Below are 23963 nucleotides of genomic sequence, written 5' to 3'. Positions count from 1 at the left end.
CCATTCAGAAAGTATTTTTGCATCAAGTAAGATATGTTATATTATGTAAAGTAGGCTAGGTTATAATATATAACAGAGGTTTGTTAGTGATATGCAGATGGAGGTCTATACCTCAGCTATAGCCTACAGATGACCAGCCTAAACCTGTTCAGATCAGTTCCCATAACGTTACAGGCCTACCAGTAGCAGGACAGAGCATGTAGCCTTGGCATGACATGTTTCACATTTCCAACAGAGACCATCAGGTTGGTCATAATGATGAGTGATCATATATCTAACCTACTCTGACTATTGAATGTCTGTAAACAACCTAACTTTCTAATATAATAGTTCTATGTAGCCTAGACTTACCAGAGTCTGCCCGTCTTTCCTTCAAATCAACACATTTATCCTAATTTTAATGTTGCAGAGAAATGTGTCCCACAGTTTCAACAGCCATTTTGTAAGTGCGTAGGCTACACACTTACTTTTAATTTCATATGAGGAAACTGGTGCAAATATGTAAATAAATAAATAAAATATGTAAAATGGTCAAGAAACAATGGTCTAAAGAGAATCATGTCCTCCTAATATAGCAATGTACATTAAAGACAGGTATATTGCTACAGATGTAGGATCTTAATTTGAGCCCGTTTGCTACAGCAGGAAAATAATCCTGAAGCAACACGACATTTTGAATTATTATGTGGATTATAATGAATTGACATTTTTCAAAAGGGAAAGGTGGAAAAGTGGAAATTACAAACGTCAGAAGCCTTTTTAACCCTCAAATACACAACAAGTTTTAGTTCTCCTGCAACAGGCTGATTAAATTAAGATCCTTCATCTGTACAAAGCTTGTCTTTATCTAAACCAAGGCAGTTTGCATTATTAGCAATGACGTTGCAACTGTCAGCTGCTGTAAACCTATGTGATTGGATGTTATAGACCCCCATCTGAACAGTTTCTTTCCCCATGCTGTAGCCCTCACCAACTGGCCATCTGGCCCATAGAGACTAAAGGACAATGCACTCTATGGGAAAGTATTGGGAAGGTAGAAAGATAGCAGTGAATATGAGACATGGGGGAAGGTATTGGGAAGGTTGAAAGATAACAGTGAATATGAGACATGGGGGAAGGTATTGGGAAGGTAGAAAGATAACAGTGAATATGAGACATGGGGAAGGTATTGGGAAGGTAGAAAGATAACAGTGAATATAAGACATGGGGGGAAGGTAATGGGAAGGTAGAAAGATAACAGTGAATTTCTCCCAAGTATCTCAAACAGGAAGTAAAATTAGTCACAAGGTTGTGCTAACTAAAGTAGTGTTGCAAAAGCCTTTCCACCCCACTCTTCCCCATCAGTCACAAGAACAGGACCTGTGGTTTAATGTAGATACATGTAGATACAACATGTGATACTATCTACTTCTCTTTTACCAGAACAGAGACATTTCCCAGAGGATGCTGGTGGGAAGGGCTATAGGAGGACGGGTTCATTTTTATGGCTGAAATTGAATAAATAAATTAAGTGTTTGATACCGCTCCATTAATTCCATTCCAGTCCTTACAATGAGCCTGTCCTCCTATAGCTCCTCCACCAGCCTCCTCTGGTTATGTGACAGTATGCAGGTGTCCATGTTGCTGTGGAGGCAAACTATATATATATATATATTTTAAAAAAAAACTACCTTTAAAGGTCCAATGCAGCCGTAAAAATAAAAGAAGATCATATGTGAAAATTGATATGTGAAAAATGTTGCATTTCTAAGTTTTGTAGAAAAAAATAAAAAGTTAAAAAGTAATCCTCGAAGACCTAATTTAAAAGTTTAAACATTTTAAAACCAGAAATGTTCAAACCCAATCAGATTTGCAGTGGTGTGGGGAGCAATAAAATCCCCTCCATTGGACTGGAAACTAGAAACTCACTGCAGGTGGAAATCACTGGGTTTACTCCATTGGGCTGGAAACTAGAAACTCACTGCAGGTGGAAATCACTGGGTTTACTCCATTGGGCTGGAAACTAGAAACTCACTGCAGGTGGAAATCACTGGGTTTACTCCATTGGGCTGGAAACTAGAAACTCACTGCAGGTGGAAATCACTGGTTTTACTTTTATGTCACATTTTGTAAAGACTTTTCTTCTTGTCTTTTTAACTACAGATCATAGAAACGTGCTGTTTTCACAAATATAGACACTGTTTTGGTGCTGGAGAGGATGAATATGAGGTTGAAAAGTGGAGGAATTGCCTTTTAACACTAGAATCAGACCCTAAAAAAACCTATGTCCTGCTCCCTGACTTTTCCTCAATGTTTGTATTTTACACTGCTCATTTGTCCGAATTTTTTAACCACAAACAGAAAAGTATTCTATGCCCTGTTACCCGTTGTTTTCACACCTATTCCCAACTTAATCTGCCAAGACAATGCGCCACTAATGAGTCTCTCTTTCCTCACTGAATAAATGACAAATGGATGAATGGGCGATAGTTGTGCACCTTACTTCACAATTGAATTTAAATTAGGCCTAACTGAATGATAAGGAGGGTGCAGATGTTGAATTCATTTAGAACAATAGTGTAATGATGAGTTTGTGTTATGCCTGTTTATCAGCAGCAAATCATTTGACCACACGCCTTGTGGGTTGATACATTTCTCTTTTATGTTTTACTTTGTAAAAATAAGCGGTTATGTGACTGTTTTATATACTATAATTCTATTACTAATCAAATGTATTGGAAGGGAAATGAAAACATGCTACATGTTGCAGAATGCCTTTAGAATAATGCAAAACATATACTTGAGTCTATCAAAGTTGATGAGCGGGAAACGAACTGATGCCAGTCAGCCTCACAGCCGGCCCATCAAAACTACACCTGAACTATACCTCAACTCATTTCACACATGATAAGAGTTAGCCTATAGACCAGATTACATTGACAATAATCTGATGAGTGACAATATTATCAGTGGTCAAATTGTACATGAAGAGATGGACGCATCTTATAATTGACAGATGCAGGGAAAGGAGCATCTCTTTATCAAATCCTCCTTCAGAGTCACATGCAGGTAAAACATTGTGATTTCTATATAGTGCTGTATCTGAAAGAGCATATTCTGCAGTTTCTATGACACTTACCTTTATCAAATAACTCTCAACATTCAAGAGGTGAAGCTCTATTTCCAAATGTCACTTTTTCACCAACATCCCTGCTGTTCATTCATTTAGCACTTGACCACTCCAGTGCCAGCATTGCTCTGGCTACTAAGCAACAACTAGTAACATAATATTCTGTCGTCAATGGATGAATGGCCAATAGAAACCAGATAGAAACTGATAATGATGCATGTAACTTTAGTTTTGGTTAGCCGTGGATGTCGAAACCAACTTACTCAGTGTCTTTCCATATCTGGGGAAAGATGAAACCAGACCAGCCGAGTGGGAGACTGTCTGAGACTGTGGTTTTGAGACACGTGGAACCCCCAAAAATAATACACAATGTCAAGTCAGCAGGTCCTGCTCTCCCTCTTCCCCAAGCACCACAGCTCCCACTGGGGAAAAAGGAGACACAATGTCAAGACAGCAGGTCCTGCTCTCCCTCTTCCCCAAGAACCACAGCTCCCACTGGGGAAAAATACACAATGTCAAGACAGCAGGTCCTGCTCTCCCTCTTCCCCAAGCACCACAGCTCCCACTGGGGAAAAATACACAATGTCAAGACAGCAGGTCCTGCTCTCCCTCTTCCCCAAGCACCACAGCTCCCACTGGGGAAAAATACACAATGTCAAGTCGGCAGGTGCACACCGAACAAGGCCAATGAAAACTGTGTGCAGGGAACCGATTTGATTTGTTTGTGGAACCGAAGCATAAAGAGAAGACGTAATTGGTTCATGTGTAAAGGCTCGGTACAGTGTCTGAAACAATCAACACATTATTGTTTTTATATCTTGTCATCAATATATTTCCACAAATATTTATTTATGCAATTCATCCTTTACAATTGTTCATGCACTGGTGCTTTTGTTTAGGAATACAGCAAATCATTTCAACTGAACACCTGGCTGGTTATATTATTATTATACTTTTTTCATTTGTACTTTGTCAAAATAAACTATAAATCGGCTTTATTAACTCTATTACTAATTGAATCTACAAATAAAGTTGATTAAATGGTTTACACTGTAATGCTTTTATTGTAAGGGAAACAGAAATAGGCTATAGGCCTATTTTGTTTAATTAACTATTGTTGTTATTTTTTTATTGATATATTTTCACAAATATTTCTTCATGCAATTAATCCTTTACAATATATGATGCACTATTTATCAAGCGTTTATTTAACAAACCATGTTTGCACACCTTGCACCTTGCTGGTTGATATGCATCTGATGCATATGCTAAAGTGGACGCCTGGTAACTTTCTCTAGCGGGTTCTTATATGCTGAAAGAACAGGCGGTTCTAGTGTTAAGGACTGGTAGATGGGTGTTGCTCATGCATTCACTCATGCTGACCGGCCCCAGTACTTTGTTCTTGACTAAAGCCTCCAAGTCAGCCTTGACCTTTGGTCTGATAGCATAAGGTACAGGTCCTGCTTTCAGAAACGTTGGTTTGCTGTCTGGCTTAATGCTAAGCTTCCATGTAATGTCGTTCATACTACCCAGCTGTCCATTAAAGACTTCTCCATGTTTCTTTAAGATGGCAGGTAGGTCTGTGTCTCCATGTGTCATTGTATGCACTGATGGCCAGTCCAGTGTGATTTTCTCCAACTATGAACATCCCAGTAGTGATGCATAGTCTCCTTTCACAACATAGAGTGGCAGCTTTTCAGTTTGTCTGTTTACCTGAACTGTGACATCAGTGATGCCTCTCACAGCGACAGATTCACCTGTGTAAGTCTTTAACACGAGGTGCGCTGGTTGAAGTGGAAGATGTTTCAGTGTATTTTTTCTGACAAAAGAGATACAGCTGCCCCTGTGTCAATCTCCATGCCCACCGGCTCTCCCTCTAGCAAGGGGGAAACATAGTAGCCGTGCGGCCCGCCAGGAAAAAGTCAGGATTTTCAGTGTGACTTCCTGGTCTGATGAGTCACTCACCTCAGTGTTCTCTTACTCAACAGTGTGAACATGTCTATGTGTCTTTCGTTGGAATGCCTGTTTCTTGTTTCCCGTTTTTGTGATTTCTCTGTTCTCTTTTTGTTTCTGGAGACTTGTCCGATGTTGACCTTTTTACCACAGGCTGAACAATCCATGTCCTTACACCAGCATGTGACTTGATTTCCCGGTCTCTGATTTTCAGTTGAAACTCTGTTGAAACATTTTATTTATTTGAAAGGAACACAGACAAGAACAAATAGCAGCAGGAATGGTTATACAGCTAAAAACACAATACTGTTAAAACATATATCAGAACAAATAGCAGCAGGAATGGTTATACAGCTAGAGACACAATACTGTTAAAATATATATCAGTATATTATGGAAACGAGTTATTGCAGATAAATACAATTATAATAAACCACAGATACAATCACCCACCTCAGCTGCATCAACACACCCTCCAACCACTCCTGGGACCACCCCAACCCACCCTCCAACCCCTCCTGGGACCACCCCAACCCACCCTCCAACCCCTCCTGGGACCACCCCAACCCACCCTCCAACCCCTCCTGGGACCACCCTAACCCACCCAACCTGATCTCCATTAAATGAAATACTAAATAAAGGTACACATTTGCACTAAAATGATAATTAACGGTCAATCTGTTGGGTATAACCCACTACAGGAGTTATTTTATGGTTTCAGCTGCAATTGTTGTTTGGCTAGCCCCATGGATCCTAGCAGTGGATAGTTCTAAATAAATGATATCTATAAAAGTGCTGATCCAATGAGGTGTGGTGGTTGCCATCTTAGTTCCAACATCTTTTTAGCTGCTGTCCAACCTGACAACATTAAACGTCTTTGCTGTAATGACAGTGGTGAATTATCATTCAGTAATAACAGTTTGGGGGAACAAGGTATGAGGATACCTCTTTCCAAAACATGTCCCCTGGTCACTCCCAGTACATATAATTAAAGGAGTCCAAGGCACCTTTATTACATAGATCACACAGAGGAGTGGTTGTGATTTCTATTAAATGATGTTTTCTAGGTGGAAGGTATGAGATTAAAATGTATCAGCTGGTGATAATGATTGTTAGATGAACCCACTAAGTTCCTGATGAACTCAACTGGTGAGCCTCTTTAGCAGCTAGTTCCATGGACACACTGATTTCAATGTCCTTTGCCAAGGTCAGATGACTTTCAGTCAACAGTCTCTTTTGTGTAGCTTCACTCCGTAGCCCAGATACTAGTCTTTCTCTAATGATGTCATTTAGAACAGCATTAAACTCACAGTGTTCTAGTAGTTTCTTTAATGCAGCAGCAAACATTGTTACTGATTCTCCCTCTTCCTGATGTCTCCTGTGGAACCTGAACCTTTCAGCATTAACTAGTGGTTCTGGTGAAAAATGTCCTTTAAGTATCTCCACAATATCCCCATACGTCATATTACCTGTTCTGACTGGCTGTAGCAGGCTGCCTAGTAAATTAAATGTCTTTGGCCCCATTACACTAAAACATGTAGGCACAATGTTGTCCTCATCCATGTCATTTACAAGAACAAAATATTCAAACCATTCTGTATATGAACTCCACTGTTCAATACTTTTATCAAACTGTCCAACGTTTCCATCAATTCCAATAATTGTTCATTTCTCAATAAGCTCCTGATTGTCACTCACTTCATTATTGTCCTCAACCAAAGCAATATTTTCCTCAGTCATGTGATCTTCATTCACTTCACTCACTGACGTTTCCTCCTAAGTTCACTCATTTAGCAGATTTAATTAAAAGGTTTGTCTTCACAGTTGAATAAATGTCCTTTCCTTTAATCACTGTATATTCCTCCTTTTTAATCACGTTGTTTTCCCACTCCGATGTCCGTATCCAGTCCTTTTCTGCCGTCCATGACGATGTTAACTCCAGTGGTGGAAAAAGTCCCCAATTGTCATACTTGAGTAACAGTAAAGATACCTTAACAGAAAATGACTCAACTAAAAGTGAAAGTCACCCAGTAAAATACTACTTGAGTAAAAGTCTAAAAGTATTTGGTTTTAAATATACTTCAGTATCAAAAGTAAATGTAATTGCTAAAATATACTAAAGTATCAAAAGTAAAAGTACAAGTATAAATCATTTCAAATTCCTTACATAAAGCAAACCAGACAATTTTCTTGTTTTTAAAATATACGTTCAGCCAAGGCACACTCCAACACTCAGACAATTTACAAACAAAGCATTTGTGTTTAGTGAGTCCCCCAGATCAGAGGCAGTAGGGATGTTCTCTTGATAAGTGTGTGAATTAGACCATTTTCTGTCCTGCTAAGCATTCAAAATGTAACGAGTACTTTTGGGTGTCAGGGAAAATGTATGGAGTAAAAAGTATATAATTTTTTTTACGAATGTAGTGAAGTAAAAGTAAAAGTACTCAAAAATATAAATAGTAAAGTCAAGTACAGATACCCCAAAAAACGACTTAAGTAGTACTTTAAAGTATTTTTACTTAAGTACTTTACACCACTGGTTAACGCTCTTTCTTAGCTAGCTCGACTATGCACTTGCCTCTGCTAGCAATACACTGTGCTAACATTAGCCTAGAATGTACCACAGAAAATAACAGTTTTAAACAGTTGTAAAAACCCACTTCTTCCAGACAGAATAGTTCCTGTAGATTCAGACTTACTCATCACCAATCTTTTGTTATGTCTCGTGGGTTTCATAACCACGTCTGTATAACAATTCAATAATGATGAGACGGGAGACAGGAATCAGTTCAACCATTTATCTGGAACGTGATCATCTCAACACATACAAACCCCCATGATGCTCTGCAGCACAACCCCAATATACAACAAATACATAAATAAGTAAATGGACACGAAACAAAACTCATAGAGGAATTAAAATGTTCAGTTGTAGAAAGTAGGGCCATGGGATAGGGTCAGAAAGGTCAGTATGTTTGATAACTGGTTCCAGAGGTGACATAACAAGCATAAGGTCCATTATAACACAGTGAAGTAGAGGTGGGAGCTAAAAGCAGACATGGACAGTGAGACGGTGTGAGGAGGTCAGGGGTGAAACACTAGATCAGGACAGGTAGAAATGGCAGGGCTGGAAATAGACACAGAGACACATTCTGATCATGGCTCAGACCTGACCTGAGACACCCAAACAGAAGATGCCATAACAAAGTCCTGTCCAGAATGCTATATGGGATTTCCTTTCATCAAAATCCAGAACTTGGACATGAGGCATTTGTCAATTAAAAGTTACTTTAAAGCTTTAGTGAAAGGATGGAATGACTTAGTGTTACTAACATTTAGTGAAAGGAAGGAATGACTTATTGTTAGTAACATCATGTCAAACATAAAACATTTAGAACTGCTATTTTTTATTATACTGAACTAAAATATAAACACAACATGCAACAATTTCTAAGATTTTACTGAGTTACAGTTCATATAAATTGAAATACTAAATTCATTAGGCCCTAATCTCTGGATTTCACATGACTGACAGGAATACAGATATGCATCTGTTGGTCACAGACACTTTAAAAAAAGGTAGGGTCATGGATCAGAAAACCAGTCAGTATCTGGAGTGACCACCATTTGCCTCATGCAGCGCAACACATCTCCTTCGCATAGAGTTGATCAGGCTGTTGATTGTGGCCTGTGGAATGTTGTCCCACTCATCTTCAATGGCTCTGTGAAGTTGCTGGATATTGGCCGGAACTGGAACATGCTGTCGTACACGTCTATCCAGAGCATCCCAAACATGCTCAATGGGTGACATGTCTGGTGAGTACTCAGGCCAAGGAATAACTGTTTTTTTTTTTCAGCTTCCAGGAATTGTGAACAGATCCTTTCGAAATGGGGCTGTGCATTATCATGCTGAAACATGAGGTGATGGCGGCGGATGAATTTACAGCAATAAACTGGCCCAAACGTGTGTATGTGTGTGTGTGTGTGTCCAGTGTGTGTGTGTGTCTAGTGTGTGTGTGTGTGTGTGTGTGTGTCCAGTGTGTGTGTGTGTGTCCAGTGTGTGTGTGTGTCCAGTGTGTGTGTGTGTGTGTCCAGTGTGTGTGTATGTGTCCAGTGTGTGTGTGTGTGTGTGTGTGTGTGTGTGTGTGTGTGTGTGTGTGTGTGTGTGTGTGTGTGTGTGTGTGTGTGTGTGTGTGTGTGTGTGTCCAGTGTGTGTGTGTGTCCAGTGTGTGTGTGTGTGTGTGTGTCCAGTGTGTGTGTATGTGTCCAGTGTGTGTGTGTGTGTGTGTGTGTGTGTGTGTGTGTGTGTGTGTGTGTGTGTGTGTGTGTACTGAGTGTGTGTGTGTGTGTGTGTGTGTGTGTGTGTGTGTGTGTGTCTAGTGTGTGTGTGTGTCCAGTGTGTGTGTGTGTCTAGTGTGTGTGTGTGTGTGTGTGTCCAGTGTGTGTGTATGTGTCCAGTGTGTGTGTGTGTGTCTCCAGTGTGTGTGTGTGTCCAGTGTGTGTGTGTGTGTGTCCAGTGTGTGTTTGTGTGTGTGTGTGTGTGTGTGTGTGTGTGTGTGTGTCCAGTGTGTGTGTACTGAGTGTGTGTGTGTGTGTGTGTGTGTGTGTATGTCCAGTGTGTGTTTGTGTGTGTGTCCAGTTTGTTTGTGTCCATTGTGTGTGTGTGTGTGTGTGTCCAGTGTGTGTGCCCAGTGTGTGTGTGTCCAGTTTGTGTATGTCCATTGTGTGTGTGTGTCTCTAGTGTGTGTGTCCAGTGGGTGTGAGTGTCCAGTGTGTGTGTGTGTGTGTGTGTGTCCAGTGTGTGTGTGTCCAGTGTGTGTCCGGTGTGTGTGTGTCCAGTGTGTGTGTGTCCAGTGTGTGTGTGTGTGTGTGTGTGTGTGTTTGTCCAGTGTGTGTGTGTTTGTGAGTCCTGTGTGTGTGTGTGTGTGTGTGTCCAGTGTGTGTGTGTGTGTGTGTGTGTGTGTGTGTGTGTGTGTGTGTGTGTGTGTGTGTCCAGTGTGTGTGTGTGTGTGTGTGTGTGTGTGTGTGTGTGTGTGTGTGTGTGTGTGTGTGTGTGTTTGTGTGTGTCCAGTTGGTGTGTCCAGTGTGTGTGTGAGTGTGTGTCCAGTGTGTGTGTGTGTGTCCAGTGTGTGTGTGTGTGTCCAGCATGTGTGTGTCCAGTTGGTGTGTCCAGTGTGTGTGTGTGTGTGTGTCCAGTGTGTGTGTGTGTGTCCAGTGTGTGAGAGTGTGTATGTGGTTTATCTGACAGGATCACGGATAGAGACAGACACAGAGTTACCATGGTAATTATTTACAGGAATAAACTGGCCCAAACTGGTGTGTTACTCTGTGTATGTAAATGCCATATTCTAATCAAACATAAAAAACATGATTAGAGTGAAACATCATGATGTGTTTGACACAGAGACACTGAGGCGCCATCATACCAAAGATGAAACCCTGGATAGAGGGGCTCAGTGAATGTGGAGTGGAATGTGTTCAGGTGGGTCAGTGTGTCAGAGGAGACTCTGTAGAAGGACAGAGTGCCGGCTGGCCAGTCCAGATACACTCCTACTCTGTGGGAGCTGGAGGAGGGGACGTCTAAGGTAGTGGACTTATTATTGTGCCAGGCAGAGTAACTGTTGTCAGAGCAGTTCAGACTCCAGGACTTGTCATTACATCCAATCACACAGTCATAACCCCCTCCTCTCCTGCTGATTCCTTTATATGCCACTCCTATACCAGCCCAACTCCCACTCCACTCTACTTCCCAGTAACAGCGCCCAGTCACACCCTTTCTACACAGCACCTGTCCACAGTCCTCAAATCTCTCTGGGTGATCAGGATACGGATGCTCTTCTCTCCTCCATGTCACCTTTCTGTTCTCCTCAGACAGAGAGAGGAATCTGTTTACTGTGTTTGGGTCCAGTGTGAGATCACAGACATCTGATGGATGAAACCAGACACAATATTAGAAATCATCATCATTCACATTAGAATGTTAACTCACTTTTCACTAATTCATTTAATGTAGATGTTTCTAGGTATCAAAATGAGAAGTTAGGGTATTTTGAGACTTGTTGAATGATCATATGTTATACTGTAAGGTAATATAAAACACACTTATTCCCATTAATTACACACACACACACACAGACACACACAAACACACACCTGTATGCATGCATGAACACACACACACATTTCTAACGTAACACGAACACGCCACACAGACACAGACACACACATTGTCAAAGCAACTCTTTGTAAATGTTGGTGTCCCTGATTTGTGCTTCTGTAGAACTACAGCTGATATTTAATATGACCAAGTAAGTAATGATGGTGGTCTTTGACTTTGACTTCACTTGAATTAAGACTTATTCTTAGTCATATTCTTCACAGCAGTCAACACTCACATTTTCTATGTCCAGGTTTCATTGTGTTCTCTCCACCATGTTCCACACTGTAGCGGTAAGCAGAAGAACAGACAGTCATTGAGGGATACACCTGAACTTACACACACACTCACACACACACACACACACACGGTCAGCATATAACTTTGTAGAATGTTTGTCTTAACTGAACATGTCTGATATGAATGTGTGTCCAGTGTGTGTGTGTGTGTTTCCTTTTGTGTGTGTGTGTGTGGGTCCAGTGTTTGTGGTGTGTGTGTGTGTGTGTGTGTGTGTGTGTGTGTGTGTGTGTGTGTGAGTGTGTAGTGTGTGTGTGTGTGTGTCCACTGTGTGTATGTGTGTCCAGTGTGTGTGTGTCTAGTGTGTGTGACTTGTGTGTGTGTGTCCAGTTTGTGTGTGTGTGTGTCCAGTGTGTGTGTGTGTCTTGTGTGTGTGTGTGTGGGTCCAGTGTTTGTGGTGTGTGTGTGTGTGTGTGTGTGTGTGAGTGTTTAGTGTGTGTGTGTGTGTGTCCACTGTGTGTATGTGTGTCCAGTGTGTGTGTGTCTAGTGTGTGTGACTTGTGTGTGTGTGTCCAGTTTGTGTGTGTGTGTGTCCAGTGTGTGTGTGTGTCCAGTGTGTGTGTGTCTTGTGTGTGTGTGTGTGTCCAGTGTGTGTGTGTGTGTCCATTGTGTGTGTGTCCAGTGTGTGTGTGTGTGTGTCCAGTGTGTGTCCAGTGTTTGTGTGTGTGTGTCCAGTGAGTGTGTGTCCAGTGTGTGTGTGTGTCCAGTGTGTGTGTCCAGTGTGTGTGTCCAGTGTGTGTGTGTGTCCAGTGTTTGTGTGTGTGTGTGTGTATGTGTGTATCCTGTGTGTGTGTGTCAAGTTTGTGTTTGTCCTGTGTGTGAGTGTGTGTGTGTGTCCTGTGTGTGTGTGTTTCCAGTGTTTTTGTGTCCAGTGTTTTTGTGTCCAGTGTGTGTGTGTATCCAGTGTGTGTGTGTATCCAGTGTGTGTGTGTGTGTCCAGTGTGTGTGTGTGTTCAGTGTGTGTCCAGTGTGTGTGTCCAGTGTGTGTTCAGTGTTTGAACACACACACACACACACACATACACACACACACACACACACACACACACAATGTCAGCATATAACTTAGTCCAAGTGGTGGTCAGAATGTTTGTCTTAACTAGCCTGATAACTCCAACATGTCTGATATGAACATTGACATAAACCCTCTACATACTTGAGTTTCTCCAGTCTGCAGTGTGGATCCTCCAGTCCAGCAGAGAGCAGTCTGACTCCTGAGTCGCCTGGGTGATTGTAGCTCAGGTCCAGCTCTCTCAGGTGTGAGGGGTTTGACTTCAGAGCTGAGACCAGAGCAGCACAGCCTTCCTCTGTGACTAGACAGCCTGACAGCCTGCAAAGAGTCAAATCATATTAAAACCACACTGCTATTCTTTGGTGGTGAAAATAGTGGCAGTATATTTTTTCAACATATTCAGATATATCAGTGTCCTGAAACTTTACATATCTTTTCATATATTAATGTATCATTATTAGAAATGACAAATTCCAAAGTATTGCTTGTAGGGAGAAAAATGCATATTACAAATATTTGAGTAGACTGACCAGAGCAGTTTAAAAAGCAGTATCAGTCAAAAGACAGACAGTGAGGTATCAGATTTAGATTGTATTGAGTATACAGTCCACACCATATCTATTTTGACATTGAAGCTAACATTTTAAATGTGGCTCTATACTCCAGCATTTTGGATTTGAGACCAAATGTTTCATATGAGATGACAGTATATAATGTCACCTTTTATTTGAAGGTATTTTCATACATATCTGTTTCACCGTTTAGAAAAATGAAAGCACTTTATGTATCAAGTCCTCCTATTTGAAGAAGTCATAAGTATTCTGACCAATTCACTTATAGTGTATTAAAGTAGTCAAAAGTTTAGCATTTGGTCCCAAACCCGTTGGTTGCATTTGCAGTTTGTTTTGGTTGTGTTTTGGGTTATGTTTTGCCCAATAGTAACTGAATGGTGGATGATGACTGGAGTAATTTTCTGTCTAAGTGAGTAGATAACATGTTTCTAAACACTACTAAATTAATCCTAATGATGCCATGATTAATAAAAATAATGAATGAATCATGAATAATAATGAGTGAGAAAGTTACAGAGGCTACAACAAAACATGCTAACCTCTCACCATTAACCTCAAATAAAAGGTGATATTCTGTTCTGTTGCCTAATATGAAACATTATATCTCAAATCCAAAATGCTGGAGCATAGCACCAAATTTAAAACTGTAAGCTTCACTGTCCAAACACATATGGTGTGGACTATGTGTGCCTGGTAAACACATGTGGATCTGGTGAACAGTTATCACTTGTTGACCAACTACAGGAATACTGACCTCAGAGTCTCCAGTTTACAGTGGGGATTCCCCAGTCCAGCAGAGAGCAGCTTCACTCCTGAATCCTTTAGGTCATTGTTACTCAGATCCAGCTCTCTCAGATGTGAAGGGTTTGACTTCAGAGCTGAGACCAGAGAAGCACAGCCTTCCTCTGTGACTAGACAGCCTGACAGCCTGCAAAGAGTCAAATCATATTAAAACCACACTGCTATTCTTTGGTGGTGAAAATAGTGGCAGTATATTTTTTCAACATATTCAGACATATCAGTGTCCTGAAACCTGCCATATCTATTCATAAATGAATGTATCATTATTAGAAATGACAAATTATCGAAGTATTGCTTGTAGAGAGAAAAATGTATAGTACAAATATTTGAGTAGACTGACTAGAGCTGTTTAAAAAGCAGTATCAATCAAAAGACAGACAGTGAGGTATCAGATTTAGATTGTATTGAGTATCCAGTCCACATTATATCTATTTTGACAGTGAAGCTAACATTTTAAATGTGGCTCTGTACTCCAGCATTTTCGATTTGAGATCAAATGTTTCAAATGAGGTGACAGTGTATAATGTCACCTTTTATTTGAGGGTATTTTCATACATATATCTTTCACCATTAGAAAAATAAAAGCAGTTTACGTATCTAGTCCCCCTATTATAAACAAATATAAAAGTACAAATACAGTGGTGTGAAAAAGTGTTTGCCCCCTTCCTGATTTGTTATTTGTTTGCATGTTTGTCACACTTAAATGTTTCAGATCATCAAACACATTTAAATATTAGTCAAAGATAACACAAGTAAACACAAAATGCAGTTTTGAAATGAAGGTTGTTATTATTAAGGGAAAACAAAATCCAAACCTACATGGCCCTGTGTGAAAAAGTGTTTGCCCCCACTGTTATAACACAACTCAACTGTGGTTTATCACACCTGAGTTCAATTCCTCTAGCCACACCTAGGCCTGATTACTGCCATACCTGTTCTCAATCAAGGAATCACTTAAATAGGACCTGCCTGACAAAGTTAAGTAGACCAAAAGATCCTCAAAAGCTAGACATCATGCCGAGATCCAAAGAAATTCAGGAACAAATGAGAAAGAAAGTAATTGAGATCCATCAGTCTGGAAAAGGTTATAAAGCCATTTCTAAAGCTTTGGGACTCCAGCGAACCACAGTGAGAGCCATTATCCACAAATGGCGAAAACATGGAACAGTGGTGAACCTTCCCAGGAGTGACCGGCCGACCAAAATGACCCCAAGAGCGTAGCAACGACTCATCCAAGAGGTCACAAAAGACCCCACAACAACATCCAAAGAGCTGCAGGCCTCACTTACTCAGTTAAAGTCAGTGTTCATGACTCCACCATAAGAAAGAGACTGGGCAAAAATGGCCTGATGGCAGAGTTCCAAGAGGAAAACCACTGCTGAGCAAAAAAAACATTAAGGCTCGTCTCGTTTTTGCCAGAAAACATCTTGATGATCCCCAAGACCTTTGGGAAAATACTCTGTGGACTGACGAGACAAAAGTTGAACTTTTTAGAAGGTGTGTGTCCCATTACATCTGGCGTAAAAGTAACACCGCATTTCAGAAAAAGAACATCATACCAACAGTAAAATATGGTGGTGGTAGTGTGATGGTCTGGGCCTGTTTTGCTGCTTCAGGACCTGGAAGACTTGCTGTGATAAATGGAACCATGAATTCTGCTGTCTACCAAAAAATCCTGAAGGAGAATGTCCGGCCATCTGTTTGTGACCTCAAGCTGAAGCAAACTTGGATTCTGCAGCAGGACAATGATCCAAAACACACCAGCAAGTTCACCTCTGAATTGCTGAAGAAAAACAATATGAAGACTTTGGAATGGCCTAGTCAAAGTCCTGACCTGAATCCTATTGAGATGCTGTGGCATGACCTTAAAAAGGCAGTTCATGCTCGAAAACCCTACAAGGTGGCTGAATTACAACAAATCTGCAAAGACGAGTGGGCCAGAATTCCTCCACAGCGCTGTAAAAGACTCATTGCAAGTTATCGCAAACGCTTGATTGCAGTTGTTGCTGCTAAGGGTGGCCCAACCAGTTATTAGGTTGTAGGGGGCAATCACTTTTTCACACAGGGCCATGTGGGTTTGGATTTTGTTTTCCCTTAATAATATCAACCTTCATTTCAAAACTGCATTTTGTGTTTACTTGTTTTATCTTTGACTAATATTTAAATTTGTTTGATGATCTGAATCATTTAAGTGTGACAAACATGCAAACAAATGAGAAATCAGAAAGGGGGCAAACACTTTTTCACACCACTGCAAAATTGTAAGCTTCACTGTCCAAACACATATGGTGTGGACTATGTGTGCCTGGTAAACACACGTGGATCTGGTGAACAGTTATCACTTGTTGACCAACTACAGGAATACTGACCTCAGAGTCTCCAGTTTACAGTGGGGATACCCCAGACCATAAGAGAGCAGCTTCACTCCTGAATCCTTCAGGTCATTGTTACTCAGGTCCAGCTCTCTCAGGTGTGAGGGGTTTGACTTCAGAGCTGAGACCAGAGAAGCACAACCTTCCTCTGTGACTAGACAGCCTGACAGCCTGCAATAGTAAATTAATATTAAAACCACAGTGCTATTCTTTGATGGTGAAAATAGTGGCAGTATATTTTTTCAACATTTTCAGTTATACCAGTGTCCTGAAACCTGCCATATCTATTCATAAATTAATGTATCATTATTAGAAAAAATCATAATATTGTGTGTAGAGAGAAAAATGCATATTACAAATATTTGAGTAGACTGACCAGAGCAGTTTAAAAAGCAGTATCAGTCAAAAGACAGACAGTGAGGTATCAGATTTAGATTGTATTGAGTATACAGTCCACACCATATCTATTTTGACAGTGAAGCTAACATTTTAAATTTGGCTCTGTACTCCAGCATTTTGGATTTTAGATCAAATGTTTCATATGAGGTGACAGTATATAATGTTACCTTTTATTTGAGGATATTTTTATACAAGTCTCTTTCACCTTTTAGAAAAATAAAAGCACTTTACGTGTCTAGTCCCTGTAGTATATTAAGATTATGACTATTCTAGAGGAACAAAGAGGGGATGTTTATCTTAGTTCAAAAGTAGCCATTTGTAGGGTGACGCCCCAGGGGAGACAGGTGATTGGACAGCAGAGGGAGCAACCCATATTTTTACATTGTTTATAAGTATATGCTGGAGGCAGGGGGTGTTAGAAACAGACAGATTATTTTGGGACGCTGTTTCTCCAGACACTGCGGGTCTGTAAACTTATGCTGACATCTTGTGATATGAATAAAACTTCTAATCAAAGTGCAGCCTAAGCGGACTCTTTGTTTGACAGCAATGAGCACCAGCAGCGACAAGATACATTACAAACGGGGGCTCGTCCGGGATCTGTACGCATCGTTCTTTGTCCCATTCCTGAATCTCGAGGTGACTACCGCTCAAGCCGGCTATAAGGTGAGATTTCTCACAAAATTTGGGCATTAGTTGTTCCGCTGATTTATGAGAGGGCATTGAAGGGTGTACAGTGTAAATTACTTGGGTTTGTGCTGATGTGGTGTTATTGCTGTCGACTAAGGGTCTGTAATAATTATTCTAAAATTTGGTTGCATTGGTAAACGGCACAAATAATAGGAAGTCTAGAACAATTGATTGGTAGTGAATAAAGGCAGATATACGTATACATTAGGGCACTGCACCGTGTAAGACCCCGGGGTGGGCCATCCAGGATGGGCCTAAAATCCTCTTGCGCGTTAGATGTGTATTAGGTGTGTTTTAAAAACTCGGGTTGATGGAATTTATTGGATTGTGATTATTGCTCATCTTTAGTCCGACGGGATGTCTGCTTGGGGTAATCTCTCTGTAGATGGTCATTGAACTCACGGCATCACAAACGGTAGAGAATAAGACAAAGGAAAGGGCAGTGCAGGTTTCTTGTTACATGTTGCACGCCACATGATAAATGCTAATGCTAAATGCTGGTTGTGTTTCATTCCACATTGTACATAAAGGCTAAATGCTAATGCTAATGCTAAATGCTGGTTGTGTTTTATGCCACATTGTACATGACGGCTAATGCTAAATGCTAATGCTAATTGTGTTGCGTGCTACAGGCTAACGTGTGACCTAAGAGGGCCATTGCGATGGAATAAAGCCTCTTAAATTATGTCTGTGTGTGTAGAATTCAGGGTTCTATGCGATTGTGAGCTCTGTTAAGTGTTATTGTTTGATTATAAGGGGTAAAATAGAGGGGCTGTAGCGGAATGCTAACGTTCTATTGTCTGGGAATCGTATCGTTGAATGTATTGCGCATGCGTTTAATTTTACGACACTACACTACAAAACGTGGGAGTTTATGGCACGAGATTATGAGACGTTTGTTTTACGGTACTAAACTACAACACGTTGTTTACTAAAACTAACAAGGGGAATTTTGGGTAAATGGGTCATTCTTCTGTTACACTGCAGGGGGAGACAGAAACACAGACGAGGGAACAAAGAGGAGAGATTTTAACACGAATGGAATCTTCTAGTTGTTAAAGCGGCTGTTGTTTGAAAATGAAACTATTTCTTGAGACATATTGAATTGATAAATGAGAGAGATATGTTGACGGATTAAAAATAAAAATAATTAAATAAAATAAAATGACGGATTAAAATAAATAAAAATGTTATTGAGCTATATATATTTATTCCTGAGTTGATTCTTAGAGCGAATGTGAACGAAGAAATATTGAATGCTGGAATTAACTCAGTGATTGCATTAACTACTAAAACCTTTTTCTGTATCTCTGTTCTTTTGTCATATGAGAGGAACGATAGGACGAGACGAGAGGAGAGAGAGGGAGAAAGAAAGAGAGGTGCTGACGTGACATCACGTGACAAGGGGAGGATCGAGTCAAAAGGTTTTGAGGCTGGTTCTGTTTGCAAAATCTTCCCCTACAGGATATTTGATGTAATGACAATTTCACAGAGGCTTGGCAACAGACTGATCATTTGAATAAAATTAGCATTTTAGAGTCTCTGGGCATCACTTGGTTTGATTACAGTTGTGTTGGAAATCGAGTACTGACATTATTCTGTAAAATTAAAATAATTGGGTGCTTATAAAGCAAGGGGGTTTATGGGTATTGTAGTCTGAAGTTGACTACTTGCATTTTGCTTTCCGGATGGGTTGTGGTAAGAAAGCCACTAATTGATAAATTGGTAAGATAGGATATAGAAATTTTATTTTTATTTTATTATTCATAATTTTTAATTGATTTTTTAATAGATTTTTTATTTTAATTAAACATATTTTTTGATTAAAATGTTTTATTGAATTTTTTAATATTCATATTTTTGTTGATTGATTTGTATTAATAATTTGTTGTTTGGGGTTGTTTGGTTTATATTAATAATTAAATGGGGGAAGCCATAGGCTATATAGTCTAAAATAAAATACTTCACAATAAAGTAATATAAAATTGTTGTTACAATGGGGAGAAAGGACAGCAAGGCTATGAAGGTAATTACACCTGCTGGTATAGTACAAAATAGTAATCCTTTAACTAAAGTATTGCTAGGTTATCCGGCAAATGAAACAAAAGTTGCCCTTCATTCTCAAACAAAAACTGATAAAAGATTCCAGCGATAAGATAAACAAAGGTATAGAGAAAATGCTAAAGGAAGAGAAGGCGACAGAAAAACTAATGGCAGAAGTTAGTACACCTTTCTCACATACGGATTCAGCAAAAAGACCCCCACCTTATGAGAAGGAAGTAGAGCTTAGGGATGTTTATCCTCAGCTTCCAGTGATCATCCAGGAGGGTGATTATTGCATCAGAGATGAAGATGAACGAATAATAGATAGAGGACAAGCAGAAACGACAATGAAGATGAATCCAAAACTCCAGAAGTAAGAAAAAACCGAGATGTCTGGAAACTAAGAGAAGAATGAGGTTCGGGAAGATGAAGACTTAGAGATTAAAGGTGCTTTATGTTCAAGAGGATTTTATTCAACAATGATTAGCAAAGAAGAAATAGAGATATACACTGATGCGTATCATGCCTGGATAAAGAGAATAGTTTAGAAGAAGTAACACAACTGGATGAACAACTCAAGAAGAGAAGATACAGAAGGAGAAACTGCTGAGAAAAGGATCCCAAGAATTGGAGGAGAAGAATACATTGAGGCCACTAGTAAGAAGATGATGGAAGATGATATTTCGAGGACAGAACATAGAATATAAGCTGTTGAAGAATCCTGATATGTCAACAACAAGAAAGAACAGGACCAAGAAACTCTCAGAAAACTAAATCAAATACAGCTTACAACTGGTGGAGAAGGGGAAGAGAAGCTTTGGTTATGAAGAATCAGAGTGAACCAAATCAACAATCACTGCTACAGCTTCAACTGAACAAGGCCAACCGCAATTGTACCAGCCACCAATGGGGTACCAGTGGTTTCATATCCACAGACAGTTTCTGGACAGACACAGAATTGGAGAGGAAGAGAACAAGAAGGCTTAGAAGGAGGAGGAAGATTTCAGCCACACTTCCAGCAACTTTTAGAAGAGTGTTATAATTGTGGACAGGTTGGTTACTTTACCTGTTAATGCAATGCGCCAGGAGGAAACAACAGAGGACATTTCTGAGGAAGATAAAGGAGCAAGTGAAGATCACCTGTTCTCTAGGTGTACCCTTAAAGGATTCTAGAGTGCCTAGAAGATACGAAGGGGGGTGTCAGCTGATAGCACCGATTAGAGAAGAAGAGAAAATATCTAACAATTGATGTAAAAACAAAGGACTAGGAGAGGTGAATAGTGGAAAAACTTTTATCTGTGTTCAGCCTAAAGAGGTTAAACATCTCACTATGTAAAATTAACTAATTAGGATAGGGATTTGAGGTAGTACAACAGTTAATTACTCTTAAGGAACCAATTGAGCTCTGCTATAAAAATCAAAGAGAAATTAAAATAGACATACTAATATTAGAACATATACCTATTGCATTGTTGGAAAGAGATGCATTGTGTAAATTGAACTGTACAATAAGATGTACACTAGACGGCTGTCTGGTAGAAGATTTTTAAAAGAATAGGGTTTTTGGGAATCATATTTGCTTGTAAAAATATGGGTTGCTCCCTCTGCTGTCCAATCACCTGTCTCCCCTGGGGCGTCACCCTACAAATGGCTACTTTTGAACTAAGATAAACATATATATTTGCATATATCATAGGAAGGATGATAATCTATTTGACTGCCTATTAGACAATCTGTCTGAAAAATAAAGTTAATAGGGGTGACTGTTATTCTGGGTTACATTCCTACACCAAGAGATTTCAGACTAGGCTAAAAGGTGTTTAGTCGTTTGCCAAGTCTGTGTGTAAAGAAGTCAGAAGCAGGTGGGGACTTCCCAATCACATATTCAAAAAATTTGGTGGTAAAGGATTTTGTGAATAAATCAGTGGAAAAAGGTTTTAAAGGTTAGGAGAAAAGATTAGATTAAAAAGTTAAGAAAACTAAGATTGAAGGAACTCTAAGACAGTAAACTAAGTTTCAAAGTTAGTAGTAAGAGAGAGCGAACAGTGGTGAAGGACATTTTAGAGTTTAGTGGGAAGATAGATATGGTAGGAGTTTAGATCTGTTAGGAGCAGATGCATTGAGAAAGTATGCGTTGCTGAATGATAAGAGAAGATTGAGTGTAATTGAGTATCTATACTTACAGTTCCCAGCAGGAAGATCAAGGTAATTGTGGGTGTGTTTTTTTTTTTAATCAAAAGTTTGAAAGTCAGGGATTAGAGGTAGGACTGAGAGCTAAAAAAAGTGACACTAGTGGTGATAGAGGGAAATACAAGTAAGGAGTTAAAAAATAAAATAAAAAAATAAATGAGTGAGTTAAAAAAAATAGATGAAGTGACAACACTTCAGCATATTAAAACAACAGTGAGAAGCAATTTAACTCTTTCAACATTGATAGTTATTAAAGCCATAAATATATCGCATTTGATTATAAGGGAACCAATAGCTCCAGCACCAATTTTAGGGGGAAAAAGACTGTTATTAGGGTTAGGATGGGGACGTTCCTCCCACATGGAGAGATAATTAGGGAGAAGAAGTATTGTTATCAGGACCAGATGTAGAAGCTGTTGCACCTAGTCAAAGGAGGTATAGTTTGTACAACGATATGAAGTGGAAGAGGGTTATGAGTGATTGTTCATTTATTTTGCGTAAATGATAAGAGAAGATTAGGGAGAATATATGTGTACTTATCTAGTGCAAACATTAAAATTTGTTCCGGTTAAGAATTATTGGTTAAAAGGCTATGTAATTCGTAAAGTGACGCTTATAATGGAAGAGTTGAAGTCTGTTGAAGCTTCCACAGTCACCGAAGGAGTTCAGGAGAAGTATATTACAGTAGCCACTCCAACAGTAAATAATACACAGAGGATATCGGTAACTTTCCCACTAGAAGTAGTTAAGGGTGTTAATACATCAACTAAATCAACTACTTTAATGGTAACTTCAGAAAGGATTAATGGTACGACGGCAATAGCAAATGTAGGAAGTATGACACAGACACAAACAACAACCTTTCTGAAATGTTACGGATGGAGAGTGTTGTCAATGGTAGTAAGGATAGGGTTAAAATAGGAGAGCAGATGGTGGTAGAGAAGAATATAGATTCATCTGAAATATTGAAGGATACTATCATGGAGGTACAGGATGAGGTCTTTGATTTTAATGACAGACAAGGAGAGGTATCTGATCAGTACCGCTCGTTAGGGAAGAGAGAAACTAAATGCATATGGGTTTGATTCTTCTGTTGTGAAAATTAGAGATAGTTGGGCAGGTAGGAATCTTTGGTTCCAGCAGCTAGCTCATTCTCTAAGATCAGTGAGGAATCTTGAGGGTCCATGTCTGTTGAGAATTCCAGAACAGATAAAATAATGTCGTTGTCAAAACATTTGTTTAAGCCTAGGTTTAGGTGTTCTGGGTTAAATGAATTACCCTATGTGAATTTGTTAGATGGGAAGGAAAATCAGGTAACAGCGAACCCTGAAGCATTGAAGGTGAAACCATTGAGGGCTAAAAGTTGTTTTTATTCTAATAAAACATATGATGTAAGGGGTATGTTTATGGGAATATCAGATTGTGATGATTATATGATGACTTTGGGTAAGCGTGACCTTAAGGGTAGTAATGAGAAATATAATGTTACTTTTTATGTTCCAGTTAGTAAGAAGAGCAGGACTTTGATGGCAATGTGACTATTGGGAATTTTAGAGATATTTGGAGGGTTTGTGGTGATAAAGCATATATATTCTTACCCTATGGATGGACAGGATGTTGTTACATGTCAACGTTGAAGCTTCCATATGAGGCTTTTACCATTAAAAGAGGGGTAGCACCGGACACAGATAAATCTGAATCTAGGTTTGGAAGTAGGGTGAAAAGGGACATGGCGACATTTCATAGTCTTGAAGCCTATCATTGGAGGATAAGTCTAAGAGAGAAGGGGGGACTTTTTCCATGGTATGGTGTAACATTTTTGGCAGATAATATTGATAATATTACCTATACTTTGATTCCAGATAGTTATAGATGCATTGAAGAATATAAGGGATGCGTTTGGTAGATCTGAAGGAGCTGGATGGTCAGCGAAGTCTTGGTTGCAAGATCAGTTAGGCCCAGTAGGAGCAGTGATGGTTTACGATTTAATAGCAGTTTTGATAGCACTGTGTGTGATGTTTGTAATTTGTTACTGACCTTTGAGAAAGCTATGATATTGAGATAGGTTGGAGTAGTGATGCCTGGAGACAACACTCAGATGCCGTTGTTGACTGTTCCTGATCTGGATGAAGAGGGACAAGTGGGACTGGATGGAGTATTGATGATAAATATCCTTTTTGAATATTTGATCATTTTTCAAAACATTTTCAATATTAGTGTGATTTTAGTATGATGTTATGAATCAAAGGGGGGAAGTGTATGAATGAATCACATTATCATATTTCATTATTCTATCATTTATGTATAATTTTTATATTCTTAGTTGATATTGATGTTTAATTTGAAAGTGTTGTTTTGCAAAAGATAC

At 39.5% G+C, this 23963-nt stretch overlaps 1 protein-coding gene across 1 annotated transcript in view; it reads right to left on the bottom strand.

Moving 5' to 3' along the window:
- LOC311113821 (NACHT, LRR and PYD domains-containing protein 12-like) overlaps positions 1–23963 on the bottom strand; it is a gene marked incomplete at its 3' end in the record, with an annotated part of 112380 nt that overhangs the window by 10699 nt on the left and 77718 nt on the right. The window contains exons 7-9 of the mRNA XM_084189118.1: positions 16271–16444; positions 13855–14028; positions 12673–12846 (exon numbers count right to left, since the gene is read on the bottom strand). Of these exons, the coding sequence (XP_084045244.1) occupies positions 12673–12846; positions 13855–14028; positions 16271–16444 (522 nt within the window). The remainder of the gene's footprint in view (positions 1–12672; positions 12847–13854; positions 14029–16270; positions 16445–23963) is intronic.

The sequence above is a fragment of the Coregonus lavaretus genome, assembly GCF_964263955.1.
Source record: "Coregonus lavaretus genome assembly, contig: HAP1_SCAFFOLD_454, whole genome shotgun sequence".
NCBI lineage: Eukaryota > Metazoa > Chordata > Actinopteri > Salmoniformes > Salmonidae > Coregonus > Coregonus lavaretus.
This window is presented reverse-complemented; position numbering and strand designations above follow the sequence as displayed.